The sequence below is a fragment of the Podarcis tiliguerta genome, assembly GCF_965153285.1.
Source record: "Podarcis tiliguerta genome assembly, chromosome: 1".
Classification (NCBI taxonomy): Eukaryota; Metazoa; Chordata; class Lepidosauria; order Squamata; family Lacertidae; genus Podarcis; species Podarcis tiliguerta.
In genome coordinates this window covers 31869335-31884016 of record NC_139534.1, presented here as the reverse complement: position 1 = coordinate 31884016, position 14682 = coordinate 31869335, and the positions used below count along the sequence as shown (strand labels likewise).

The 14682-nt window shown below is 41.6% G+C and overlaps 1 protein-coding gene across 4 annotated transcripts in view; it reads left to right on the top strand.

Moving 5' to 3' along the window:
- TANC1 (tetratricopeptide repeat, ankyrin repeat and coiled-coil containing 1) overlaps window positions 1-14682 on the top strand; it is a 137406-nt gene that overhangs the window by 89854 nt on the left and 32870 nt on the right. For 2 of the 4 annotated variants that reach the window (XM_083405148.1, XM_083405147.1), the window contains exons 4-7: window positions 1277-1381; window positions 9880-10010; window positions 11226-11415; window positions 14084-14344. In XM_083405148.1, coding sequence (XP_083261274.1) covers window positions 1277-1381; window positions 9880-10010; window positions 11226-11415; window positions 14084-14344 — 687 coding nt within the window. The remainder of the gene's footprint in view (window positions 1-1276; window positions 1382-9879; window positions 10011-11225; window positions 11416-14083; window positions 14345-14682) is intronic. The other 2 variants (XM_083405150.1, XM_083405149.1) reach the window with 1 other exon arrangement.

The window sequence follows — 14682 nt, the reverse complement described above, 5'->3', positions numbered from 1 at the left end:
GTTTTATGTTTGTGAGGCAGTATGACAGAGACCCATGATGTAGTGATGGCAACCCAGTTTGTTGCTTATGTCTATGGTTGTGGGTTTTTTAAAAAAAAACATGGTGCTGTAGAGGAATTTTCAGAGTTAAAATGCCAAAATTGGTAGGTAGTGGTAGAGATGCCAAGGATTTTGTGTGAGGGGTTGTAGTTGCTGATGCTGCGTTGGATCTTATCTCTGGTGGTTTTTGTTCCCTTGTCATCTCTGCTACTGGGAGTGAATAGAACTGTGATACATTAAGACTGGTATTGGCCCTGGGGTCAGCCCAGCAAAGCAGAATCCTAGGATAAGGCCTGTTGGCTTACTTAAAAGCAATTTCTGTTTCTCTAAAGAACCTTTAGATGGCAGTATTGTTCTCATTGTGGGGGGTGTTTTGGTGACTAGAAATTCTGTTGTGCATTTAATGTTTCCTGCAATTGCATTCAGCAAAGAACACAGCTATCAATAATTTAAATAGTAGAATGAAAGTACTAAATTCATTCTCTTACATTTGATGAACTCCTTTGATGAACAGTTACTCCAACCTCAAAAGTGAACGACGCGCTTATAAATTACATAGTACGTTTGATTTTAGCCACCAGTTAGCAAAATCTCTCCCTCTTTTATTTTTATTATTATTGAAAACACTGAAGAGCTACCGTAGCAGCTGAACAGATATTTCTCTCCTTTCTTCCTCCCGCCCTGCCCACCGTCTTACAATCAACGTTGTGCGTCATTCGCCTGGGTAAAAATACTGTACTCAGTAATATAAAGCTGCTGGACTGGAGTATTTAGAGTGTTAATGTTGCAAGCTGTCCGCTTTGTAATCCTTGCCTCCCAGCTTCAAAGATTATACTAGTAAACAGGGTTATCTTCGAATTGAAGCAGAAAAACAGAGGCTCTGCCTAGAGAGGCCAACTCCAGAGCTGTGTGAGTTTTGACCATGTCAAAGTCACCCTCTTTACATAGGCTGGAGGCTGATTCAAGAGCACCGCAGCAAGGAAACTGCTTTTGTTCCACAGCACAGTTTACATTCCAAAAAGTGAGCCTGACTAAAGCTTGCTGTTGCTGCTTTTTCCCCCTGACAACAGACAGCGAGAGTGGAAGTACGAGAGTTCACTGTCTTTATTATAGCATGTGTTGTGTGTGTATTGTCTCCGTCTGCAACGTGCATTTCTGCTTTTAGAGTTGTTCTGGTCCTCTGTAATTTGTGTTCTGTGTGAGAAAAAGGCAAGTTTGAGATCTTTCCGCATTTCAGGTCCCATCAGGAAGCCCAAGTATGTAGAAAGTCCCCGGATACCAGGAGATGCAGTCGCCGTACCAATGAGGAAAGTGTTGGAGCCGACAGATCCCAACCAGAATGGTAAGCATGTGTGTTCGGAGTGCTTTCCTTTCGACTTAATGACTGGACTTCGACTTGAAAGCGAAGCGGCTACAAAAACAAGTAAGAATTGAGCCCTTTGTGCAGATCTTGGCTTTGCAGATCTTGTGATAGGTTCGTTATGTGCCATGTCTAGCAGTCTAAAATTCTTGAACGATGTATACACAGTCTTCAAGCAAAATTAAGTGTGAGAGTTGTGGGTCACTTTTAATGTGCGAGGCCTGTTTGAATTCCGTTTCTGGACTTGCTTTCAAGTTTTAACAACGGAGTACGTTATGCTGATGCCATGTTGAAGTGCTGTGTCTTGCCACTGCCGTTAAAATGCTTGCTAAATCAGACAGCAATAACAATAGATGACTGTGTTGGCAAAGCTGGTAGCAGCCCGACCCTGGAGTTAATTGGTATTCTTGAAAAGTTCCTAGTTCATTAAATTTGACTACCACATAACAAAGTGCAGTTTCAGAGAATGTCAGGGCAAAATGACAATCAACATGCTGTGTAAGTATTTGTATAATAATGAGGATTTCATATTCACTGTGATGTTTTAGATTTACAGCCTAATTGACACCAACAGAAACAACCTATAACATCAAGTTAAATTGGATATTCCCTTGTTTTTTTTGTGCTTTGAATTTAAGACCTGAGTTCTCACCATCTCTTCTTATTGGAGGTGCAGAAAGTTTCTAGGAATATTCCTTCCTGGCACCTTTCCCACATTTTTATGCATATCTTGATTTGGATATACACAAAAGTGTATGGCGCTATTTCTTCTACAGGCCAGTCTAACTTCTGTAGCTTAAATTCTGTGTCTTTCTGCAGTTTCATTCCCCCCCTCCTCAAATTCCAAAGCAACAAGTTCAAGTATGTTCCATCTCTCGTAGGTTTCAAATTGAAGGAGCTGAACACTTAACAATATGCATGTTGTGTGGATGGTTTCTTCCTCCAACATTTTATTTTCACTCAGTTTATTTTCTTCAGACATGTGCATACTGGTCATGCAGGATTGACAGTCAAATATTGCTACAGTATTGTTGTTTAATAGGGAAGCCCCCTTTTTGCGGTGGAAAGGTTGCATTTTGTTTCCGCATAGGGGTGCTTTATACATCCATCACCTCTCATGACCCACTGATTAGTAACTCTCTCTTCAGCAAAGTGGATCTAGGCTTTCTGAGCTAGAGAGGTTATAAATCCTGAAATACTGATCATTGTTCACTGGTTTGGGTGGCTTAAGTCTCCATCCTCTGACTCCCATATGGCGGCAAATTTCACTGCCATTTTGCCATTAGCCTGCACATACTATGTTGCCATAATGATTAAAACAATAACATCAGAGATGGTAAAGAAACTGATTGTCTAACATTTTAAGCCCTTTCTGACTAAAGGAGACTTGCCACTAGTGCCCTAAATATAATCATAAAATAAACAACATCTCTAGGTATGGAGTTCATGTGAATAAATAGTTCTTGTTTGGCTACAAAACTGATTATTCCACAGTAATCAACATTCTCAGAAGGAAAGGAGTAGACTATTTCTAATTTTAAAGGGAGATCCTTACTGAATGGATTAAAGCAAACTGATGAGATGGCAGATGTATCAATAAGTGGTATTTTTGGGCACAGCAGCAACCATTTGTATGGATGCTGTGGTATGTCGCAGACAAGCAGAAAGGCCACAGCTTACTCCTTCATGGCATACACCAAATTTCAAAGGTGATGTAATGTGCACACAAGTTCTTTCCAGGCATTCCTTCCACACACAGGTTCCTTACCTTCATTTGCAGAAGAGACCTCTCTAAAAGGGACCTTGCTGCAAGCACATAGATTCTCCCAATTGGGGGAAAGCTCATGTCCATATTGCAGGCTTCCCTTGAGAGATGTTTTCCACCCACTGTGGATGATCAGCAGAGTGACAGGCAAAAGAGATTCCATGTACAGATGTCAGCTAGGCAGGCAATTGAATGCTACTTTGACAGCATCCTTCGCTGTACCTGAAGGCAGTAGGAGCCAGGTTAGGCGGGACATTTATTGCCTACAGCAGGAGCCTCACTCTGCCTTATGGTAAGTCCAGCCCTGCCTGGTGGGGGCAGGATCTGCAGCCACTATCCCACTTCCTCCTCCTCCTTCTTCTTCCTCCTCCTCTTCCTCCTCGTAATTACACTAGTGTGAAGAGGCTGGAAGAGGCTACAGTATCCTCTTAATGAGGGAGAGAATGTACTCGAGGCCCTTCTGTCTGCTACCAAAGCCCACATTTTATTTTCCCTTTCCACAGAGGCCAATAAAGGCAAAAAGACTGTCGTGCCTTGTGCATCTGTCAAGAAAAGTGTCACCCTGGTTTCTCATTGTTGGCAGGCTATGTTCTCTGTGTTTGCTGTATGGTTGCTGATCAGAGTGTGAGGTTCAAATGGCTGTCTCTGCAGGCTGAGTGTGGTTGTGTGGGAGTGAACAGAAACATTGGCTTAAAAAGTCGCTTCTGTGGAGCAGCTTTAGCTTCCTTTGGTCTCTAAATGACATGATTGTTTTCTTGCAGGAGCAAAAAGTGAAATGTGTGGATTTCTCTTTTAAACTGCTCAACCTTTTATCTGTATTTTTAATAATACAACATGGAACGGATACTCTGCACTAAAAGATAACTAGAAAGATGTGGCAGTGATCACAAATAGATGACTAGCAATGGGGGGAAGGGGGGGCCATTCTCCCAGAACATCACCCTGATATCACACATTAAGAGTTTCTATGTTTCTGCCACAAGAAAGTACATTATTCTGACTTCCAGGTTAGGTAAATATTAATATTTATACTGAAAAACAAATTGATGTTTAGTGGTTTCTTGGTTCATTCATACTGTACCTCTTTCTTAGCTGTATTGGGGGAGGGATGTGGCTCTTCAAACTGTTGGCATCCTCACACATTGTGGCCATCTTGCATTGGATACAGTGATGGGAGAGTCAGATGTCAAAAAAGCTGGGAGAATTCCTACTTCTATAATGTGAAAGCCTTCCAGAATGGAGTCTCTTGGTGGCCATATCCGTAATCACATGGATAACTGCAGTGCGCTCCACTTGGGGCTACCTTTGAAGGTGACTCTGAAACTACAACTAATCCAGAATGCAGCAGCTAGACTGGGGACTGGGAGTGGCCGCTGGGACTATAGTAACACCGGTCCTGAAAGATCTTCACTGGCTCCCAGTATGTTTCTGAGCACAATTCAAAGTGTTGCTGCTGCCCTTTAAAGCCCTAAATGGCCTCGGCCTGGTATACCTGAAGGGGCGTCTCCACCTCCATCGTTCAGCTCGGACTCTAAGGTGCTGCGAGGGGCTTCTGGCAGTTCCCTCACTACGAGAAGTGAAGTTACAGGGAACCAGGCAGAGAGGGCCTTCTCGGTGGTGGCGCCCGCCATGTGGAATGGCCTCCCATCAGATGCCAAGGAGATAAAGAACTACGCAACTTTTAGAAGACACCTGAAAGCACTCCTGTATTGGGAAGTTTTTAATGTCTGCCATTTTATTATGTTTTTTATATGTACTGGAAGCCACCCAGAGTGACTGGGGAAACCCAGCCAGATGGGCAGGGTATTTTTTATTATTATTATTATTATTATTATTATTATTATTATTATTATTATTATTTTACTTATTACATTTATATACCACCTTCATCTTCCAAGGTGTTCAAGGTGGTGTACATGGTTCTCCTCCTCCCCATTTCATCCTCACAACAACCCTGTGAGGTAGGTTGGCTAAGAGATAGTCACTGGCCCAAGGTCACCCAGGGAGTTTCATGACTGAGTGGGGATCCGAACCCTGGTCTCCCAAGTCATAGTCCAACACTCTTAACCATTACGCTGCACTGCCTTCATAATGCATCACCTTTGTCTTCATATGTGTGTGTAGGGAAAGTTGGGACTTGGGGCAAGAGTGTATTGTGTGAACTCTTTAACTACTCCAGTAATGTATCTGAAGGCATTAAATCACATTGTTTTCAGTTGTTTATATAGAAATCACCAGTATAAATGCTGAATTTGACTCTTAATGTGGTGACAGCATCTGTTTCATGTTTTGAGCTCGGTTTAAGATAATCACTTGTATGTAGTGAACATTTTTTAAACTCAAGAAGTTTACTTTTGTTTTTTTAAGTTCTCTTTATTTGTTTACTACTGTTGGCTTTAAAAGCAATTTCTTGGACCTCTCTGCTTAGTTGGTGGCAGAATTCCCAAAGGGTTAGTGCTCTTGGAAAGTAACAAATAGAACTGTAGTTTCTGTTCTTCCACATCCTATTGGAAGTATCAATTTCTTATATAGTGAGGATTCCTATATGTGTATTTTGAATATCTGAAATTTCAAATACTTAAAAGGCTTCAGTTCCAACATCTTCTGTACATTAATTTTGTTCAATAGCCTAACATAATAATTCCCAAACGAAAGCTTAGGTTTTGGGTGTGGATTGTAGTCTGGTGAAGTAGTTTGGTGTTAGTAGTAATAGGGAGAAATGAGAAACATGCATGAACATCAGCTCAGGGTTACAAGGAACTCCTTAGCTGCTCAGCTGCCTTTTTGTCTCTGGAATTAGGCTTATCATAGTATTGAGCAGTGCTTTTTTCTGGGGGGACACAGGGCCGGCCAGGGATAGCTCAGTTGGTAGAGCATGAGACTCTCAAATCTCAAGGTCGTGGGTTCGAGCCCCACATTGGTCAAAAGATTCCTGCTTTGCCAGGGGTTGGATGTAGAAGACCCTCATTCCAACTCTACAATTTTATTAATCTATGAAGGCAAATCATACATTTAAACATTATAAAGGCTCATGCAGTTGCCCTTGCCTGTCATATACAGTGGTACCTCAGGTTAAGTACTTAATTCGTTCCAGAGGTCCGTTTTTAACCTGAAACTGTTCTTAACCTGAAGCACCACTTTAGCTCATGGGGCCTCCTGCTGCTGCCGCGCCGCCGGAGCACAATTTCTGTTCTCATCCTGAAGCAAAGTTCTTAACCTGAAGCACTATTTCTGGGTTAGCGGAGTCTGTAACCTGAAGCGTATGTAACCTGAAGAGTATGTAACCCGAGGTACCACTGTACATGCCTGTGGTTCCCAAACAAATGCAAATAAGCTTCGACTTGCCCCCTCACAGCCTCCTCCAGAACAAGATCTCTGGAGTATTATAACAGTACCTAGCCCAGACCCAGAATGCTTTACAGCACAATCCTGCTTTTCATGTTGATTCAGAATCCTGCCCCCCCCCCCGATAAGGCTTTAAACATCTGTAGTATTGTAGTTTGTGTGTGTGTTTGAAGAATAGAAAAGGAATACTTCACTCGACTGTTTCATCTGTAGCAGAAACCCTGGAATCCATCTTCCCAATGTTGGGAAACATCCATTTACAGTAACGCTTTTGAATCGAAGCATCTTGATTATAAAATGATTTTTTTTGTGGATGATTTGACAGCTGCTCTTACAGCTGAGACTGTAGACAGCACCCTCCCCTTTTTACTAGCATTTTCACCATCACAAAGAAAGGGAAAGTGCCTGTTTGTTCAGTTTATGACTGACAGTTTTATAGAAGTCCAGAGAGATATCTTTCCGCTCCTGGTGGTACTTAAACATGTTACCAAATCGAGGGTTGCCAATTCTACATGTGTGTATAGATGCTATTTTATTTTTTCAATAGTAATAGGCTACTTAATCATAAACGTTTGTAAAACAAATACAAAAACCAACAATGTAAACAGTGAGTTATTTTGAATGCAATTTAAAACTGCCGGAAATGACAGAGTGACTTGAAGTAAAATGTGACTAAATCACCAGCCCTGGAATGCTTGGGGAAATAGAAGTTTTTAGCATGACGACACTTGTCTGATGTCAGCTGAGAAGAAATTCCATAAATGGGTGCCACAACACTAAAGGCCCTGCTCTGTGCCACTGCAGGTTGTGCACATTCACATATTTATTTCATAGAATCATAAAATTGTAGAGTTGGATGGGACTCCAGTAGTCATCTAGTCCAACTCCCTGAACTGGGATGAGGGAAGGAAACGAGCTTGGATATGGAAATTCTGACAAACTATTTTGTGGTGTCTTCAATTACTCAAGTTGAATAAAATGCCCTAGCTCATGTGTCTTTATTTACAAACAGGCCAAAGTTATAGCAGTGTAAAAATGAGCTACCAGTTCACCTCATCCTCTGTGTGTAATTAATAATGGATTCACGGTCACCTTTTTAGGTGAACCCAAGCTTTTCTTGTTAGAAATATCATTACTGCGGAATATCCAGCAGCTATAAATCTGTGAAGATAGCAGAGCTCTTATTAAAAGTGCATATGGAAATTAAATTTCAAGTATCATATTCAGATTCATATATATATATATATATATATATATCCTGCTACTGTTCAGATATTCTTGAAGACAAGTGGATGAAAATTTGCTAAGAGTAATGTAGTGCCAGCTACCGCTATTTTGTATGAACCAAATAACTTTAATAGAGAAATGATACTTGAATGATAGTTCCCTTGCAAATATCCCCTATCACAGTCACATTAAGGAACGGCAGATTACTTTCTTTTAAGGATTAGATGCCGTGAAAACAAATCTCTGAACGGAAGACCTCATTGGAAGAGTAATACAGAGTTGTTTTCATCATTTGAAGGATATTGGAAAAAACACTTAAATCTTTTCTATCAAAGACCCCGGCTGTTTGTTAGTTCAGCTCAAGATTAAGCAGATGTCTTGTCTGCTACAAGCTAGTGGAATTGTGTTTTGGTAATTCCTTCTGAGCCAGTTGTTCAAATGTATTTGCAGTTCAACTTGTCCTGTTAAAGGGCACCTCTGTTCTTTGCTGCAGGTTCTTAAAAACTGACGTTCCTACTTTTTTTTTCTTGAGGTGCCCCCACCCACAAATAAGTGAAAGGGGAAAGGCACTACCAAAAGAACAATATTATTTATTTATATTGACTACCCTATAACAAAAAGTTCTCAGGTCAGCTTACAATTTAAAATACTTACTGAATTTTCAATAACTATAAGAGTAGCAACAAAAGTAGTATATGACGCAACATAAAAACAGAAAAATTGGGAGATAATTGGGATGGTTGCACAGGTAGGCATAAGCAACAGTAAAATTAATACTGTACCACATTTGTATAGGAAATGATACATTTCCCTGAGATTGTACTATTTCATAGCTTTCTGAAAATACCTGGGACATAAATCATTCAGAGAAAAGCATATTGAGGGACAAACTAGATGCAATATGGGAGATTTGTGAATGGATCCCAGGTGTTTCATTTTTAGACATATTAATAATAGCCCTGTAGAAAATGGGACTGGAGGAGGAGGTATTTTTACCTGTTCTTCCTATGTTATTTATTCTATCTAAATTATCCTGCTATTTGCATGTGGAATGTTTTTGGTTTTTTGCAGGTATTATTTAGGCATTTGTCATATTCATCCCCTATTCCACTGGTTCCCAATTAGCCGGACCCCCTGTTTTTCAAATCCAAGCCATGGACCCCCTATTTTTGAAAATGTTGATATCTCTGTAGTATGTTTTATTACGTGAATGGTGCCACTATACCTTCCAACATGTCCCAGCTCAAAACCAGGACGAGTGTCTTCCGGGAGAGTCACCTGACCCATGCAAGAGTATGGTTCCCCAAACCACACATCTTTGGGTGCCGCAATCTTGTGTGTTTGGGGGTGCTGTACTCTTGTGTGATGTTCGCAGAGTATCCTAGACTGTTGGCTGAGTATGTGCCACAGACCCCCTGAGTGAGTTCCGCAGACCCCCTGGGGTCCACAGACCACCAATTGAGAACCACTGCCCTATTCAAATAGTATGTGTTACCTGCATGCTTTAGTTCAAGATCTCCATGTGAACATAAGTTTCTCAAGCACCATTTCCCATATCTTCGAAGCAGCCCTGCTCCAATTTTTAATTTACAAGAAAATAACTGGAGAACCAGATCGCATTTCACATGCCACATCTCATTTGACCCTTTGATTTCAATGAGAAAGTTAAATGTGTGCTGACCCGTCTCCCTTGCAATCAGTGGGACCTAAAGGAGCCCCATGGTGGCAGAATTGTGTCGTAGGTTTTAAAACTTTAGTATTAGATCCCCTGGTAATCCATTTCGTTGTTTCTCTCTCTCTTGAAATCTATTGGCCCAAGAATGAATTCAGACTTGAATGAGCCTTGTTCTTCTAGAATCATAGAGTTGGAAGGGACCCTGAGGGTCATCTAGTCCAACCCCCTGCAGTGCAGGAATCTCAGCTAAAGCATCAATGACAGATGGCCATCCAACCTCTGCTTAAAAACCTCCGATGACGGAGAGTCCACTACCTCGCGAGGGAGACCATTTCACTGCCAAACAGCTCTTACTTTCAGAAAGTTATTTCTGATGTTTAGTCAGAATCTCTTTTCTTATAAGTTGTTGTTACTCTTGCAAAGCAAGTCACTGTACTCCTTCATACAGTATTTTCTTTTATTGCATAGAAACAAAGTCAGAGAAGGAATCAAGCTGTTCACCAGCGGCTCAGGAACTGATGACAAGACTGGGATTTTTACTGGGAGAAGGGATTCCAACGTCTGCCCATATCTCTGTGGAAGAAAAGCGCGAAGCTATGGTATGCTAATGGAAACAACTTGTAAACAGTAATCTGTTAAAACTAGAGATGCCAGCAAATACTGTGCTTTCAATATATTTAATAGCAAACATGCTAATAGACAACAAAAACCACTTACATAAATGTGTACACAGTGCACATTTGTAGGAAGCACTGAAAGAGAAAGAGCTTTGGATTAATCTTCACTGTTCCAAGGAAATTCTTTATATTGGATGGGGTTGTGAGAAAATCATGGAATGGTTATTTTTCACTTGCTGCTTCAGGCAGTTGCGACTTGGAAGGATTATTTAAAAGCAACTTTTGGATTTTCTCCTAAGGTAGGGGAACCTTGTCCTTGCCGATGTTGTTGAACTACAACTCCCAGCAGGGCCAGTAATCAAAGCTGATGGGTGTTGTAGTCCAATAACATATAGAACGCCACATGTTTCCCACTCTTGTCTTAGGCAATAAAGATCACCACAGTGAACTGAAGATGTGGCTTTTCGTTTGATCAGTATACAGGGAAGAGCTGAAAATCTCCCTCTTGTGAAAATTCACAGCAGATCATTTTTCTACTTTTGGCCTTGGGAATCAGATTTCAGTTTTGTTACAACATTTTCTCTCGTTCTGTTGTCTAATGTAGCAGCCATGGCTCACTCGCTTGTACCCATCTGTTTTTGCGCATGTGTATTTTTAACTGAATGCCTTTTGTCCCATAGGCACTTCTGGCTTGCGCATTCCTTACTGCTTGGTTTATGAGGCATAAGAACGTGGGAAATAATCTGTATGACTCTCGCGAGATGCTGAGAGGAGACAGTGCGTTCCGTTGTAGTACAGGAGGGCACCTATTCTAGGAGAATTCTAGCCACCTGTGACAAAAGATTTTAAACCAAATTTTGTCCACACATTTCCTTTTTGAATCTGCAGAGAAGCATATTTGATCATTATCCCAAACAAGTCCTGGGTTTTGTGTTGCAGCCTCTCAACAAACAGTGTTCCACGCATAAGGCTGTGAACTTTACAGGTCCAAGTTAAAATACTAAGGGCCCATAATCTGCTGTTGTCCTATTGCTGCTGCTTCTTTCTTGAAAGGGGCTTAATGAATCCTCTTACGATGCAGCCTTGGAAAGTTGTGTTAACTTTAGGCTTGTTTGATTTCCTGCTTAGTATTGATTCCGCCATGGACGGATAGCGCTGTGCTCTGTGCATTCATCCTTCCTTTCCTTCGTTTTCTAGTGCACCATAGCTAGCCAAGGAGTCAGTCCCTGCTCTACCCTGACGAGCAGCACCACGTCGCCAAGCACCGACAGCCCCTGCTCAACTCTGAATAGCTGTGCTGGCAAAACAGCGGCCAACAAAAGTAGTCCCTGTGGGACCATTAGCAGCCCAAGCTCCACGTTGGAAAGCAAGGATAGTGGAATTATAGGTAAGCAGTATAACTCCTAGCAATGCACTGACTTACTGCTGTCTCTATTGCATCTTGCTTCTCTGCATCAGCCGATACAGCCGCTAGGCGTACAGTGAGTTTGCTCTGAAACTCTCTTGTGTTAATTTCTGTTAGTACTTGGCTTCAATTCCAAAGTCTCCATGCTCCAGAAATTTTTTAAGTGCTCTTTCGCTTGAAATAATTTTGTCATTCTCAGTAGTTCTTTTGTGTCTTTCCTGTGGGCATTTAGTCATGGGCTGGGAGAGGGCTGGAACCCCGAGTTTCTTCACTGCACTACAGTGTATATTTGCTGGGGAAGTCTCCTGGGCAAGAGAATAGCAGTGCTAATGGGATGCAGTGATTAAGAGCAGGAGCAATTGATCATAAAGCCTCCGGTCCACATTTCACTACAGTCATGAATTTGTTGGGTTGCTTTAGGCAGTACATTTATCTCTCATCCTTGAGTACAATACTGATTGAACATGCAGGGTTGTTCTAAAGATTTACTGAAATAATGCATGTGAAGCATATAGAGAACTTTGTTAAGGACCAGGAAGTGTTTTTATTATGCTACCATTTGGGGGAGTGTTCCACCCCTTGTAAACAAAGATCCCTGCCTAGAAAGTTTTCGGTTTTTTGTATCATTGCAAACAGGTTCATGACACAGTGTTCCAGTGTGGGGAGAGAAGGCAAACTTGGTGTGGGGGGTGTGAGTGAAAGAGCCACCGAGGCCATTTGAGTTTCAATCAACAGTAACGGATCTATGCTGTACTCCAGTTGGCAACACAGATACAGAGAAAATCGCAAACCAAACACTGAGAGGCCCAAGTGGGAAAATAGGCCTTCATCTGTTACTGGAAGGACCACAGAGATGGTTCCAAACAACTTTCTCCAAGTAGGCTGAGGTGCTGTTACTAAAAAGGCCTGCTTCTTAATAGCCACCCAACACACTTCACTTGGTGGGGCATTTGGAACAGGGCCCCTGAAAAAGATATTGAGGATCAGGTGAGGTATATGCAGGAAAGGGCAATATTTCAAATAACCTGGTTCCAAGCCATTAAGAGCGTTGAAGTTTAAGATCCACACTTTAAATTGGGCCTGGAAATGGATCCACAGCAGTTAGGGTGAAGGAGGTATGCTAGTGATGGCAAACATCGGAAATATTTGTGAAATGCTTTCGGTTCTAGACCAAGAAAGGCTGATAAGTTTCATAATAACTGCAGTTTAATGATGGTGTTATGTGGAGGTTTGAATGATTAATTCATAACTGGGAATGAAAACTAGAACAGGAGAAATCAAGCCCCAAAGAGCTGGGTAAAATGAAGACTTGAGGACACATGGAAGAAAACCGCTGGGAAACCCATTAGCTAGGATGATAACGGATCTGGAAATTGTGCGCCTTCTGTTCTCAAGGCTGTTGTGAAAATGTATAGAATTTTCTGTTGTGCAACATGCTCGTCTTAAAGTAAAACACTCCCTCCCACGCATTCCCCTGCAAATCCTGAAAGACAGCATTTAATTTGAAAGCTAGCTTGTACACATGCTTTGCAAATTTGTCTTCATCTAAAGGGGGGTGGGAATGGAATGGATATTAAAATGAACTTGTATCTTACTAAGTATCCTTAGTCCCCCAAGTTATTTATAGATCTAATCATTCTACATTCATTTGGAAGGATTTAAGTGTGGAGGGCGTACGTACTGCATTTCCTAAAGCATCTCTTAACGTACGTGTGTGTGTGTGTGTGTGTGTACTCAATGTGTGCATGCAAATATATGAAGAGTATTAAATGCTCATTCAGTATACAGTTTGGCGAGTATTATCTTTTGTGTAACTGTTTTTGGCAGACTTTGCCAAACCGTGAAAATAGCTTGTTATTCCATGCTACTTAAGTAGGCTTCCATTGTAATTTCCATCCCTGCTACGTTATTCTGGGCCAGTAGGTTTTTTGAGTGGAGAGCTGCCCTTCTCCTCCCTCTCCTTCACCCGCACTTTCTGCTGGGTCAGGCTTTTATTCTTCTCTTTCTTTCTTTTTTTAAAAAAAGTTTTTATTGCCTTAGTTGAAATTGTCTCTGCCTCCGTTGACATAATGGGGGTGAGGGCAGATTTTCATCATTTGCGGTGAGCTAAGTAAGAGAGAAGTCTGGGCTAGTGGCCAAAATGAGGACGGGGGAGGCAGACTGGTGACATTCTGTCTTTTCGCTATTAGAAACTGGAGTGGAAATCTTTCCTGGCCCTCCCACTCCCCTCAATGAGTAAATCAGAAGGGACTCTTAGTTCATGATGCATCAAAAGTCCCAAGTTTGCCCCCTGCCTTTAATCAACGCTAATCATTTGGCCATACAGAAGCACACTACAAGGCTTTCATCAAAATCCTTACGACGTTTTACATTATTTAAGTTGTCAGTATTCTTAAAGCAAGGAGGTCATGCTCTGAGAGACATACCTAGTTGCAACTAAGAACATGAACAGTAGTAGCTGTACTATGATGCCCAATGAATGTTTTTGTCTCCTCGCTAAAACCAGCCCAGGAAACACTAATTTAGTGTGCCTTGTAGGAGGAGCTCATCACCTTATTGAAGTTTCAGTCTAAGAACACTGCAAACCAGTTTATTATTCTAGCATTCTTCCCGTTAGAATTCATTGGTTTCCTTTTTATTTGTTTTTAAGCGACAGTAACAAGTTCATCTGAAAACGACGACCGTAGTGGATCCAGTCTGGAGTGGAGCAAAGACGGAAGCCTCAGAGCTGGTGCACACCAAGGAATTATTCATGAGCGGAGAACAGATAATTGCTCGCCAGTTGCAGAAGAGGAGACGGTGGGGTCTTCAGAAAGTCTGCCAAAAGTGGAAGCATCTTCTGGAGATGGCCCTGTGACTTATACTCAAAGCTCTGGCTCATTAGTAATGCCTCGGCCCAATTCCGTTGCAGGTAAGGAGCAACCAAAGGGAGCAAGGGTTGTGTGTGCTCCAGCCCTTTTTTTAAATACATACTTTTCCTGTGGCACTGTTCTTGTATGGACCAGTTCCCATCAAATTGTGTCTGATCGCCACGTAATGGAAATGCAAGCTAGAGAGCCAGCACTGGTTAAGGGGAGTGCATGAAATTTAACAGAAGTAATTTTTAGAAGCAGTTGAAGCACAAAGGTCTGCGAAGCGATTGGGATGTTGCTGTGCAGAGACAGTGTAGTGTTCTTTGTGCTCATTGCTTTTTTATGTAAAGAGCTATATAAGTCCATCGACTTGAAGGATTATAGCAGGAAGCACTCA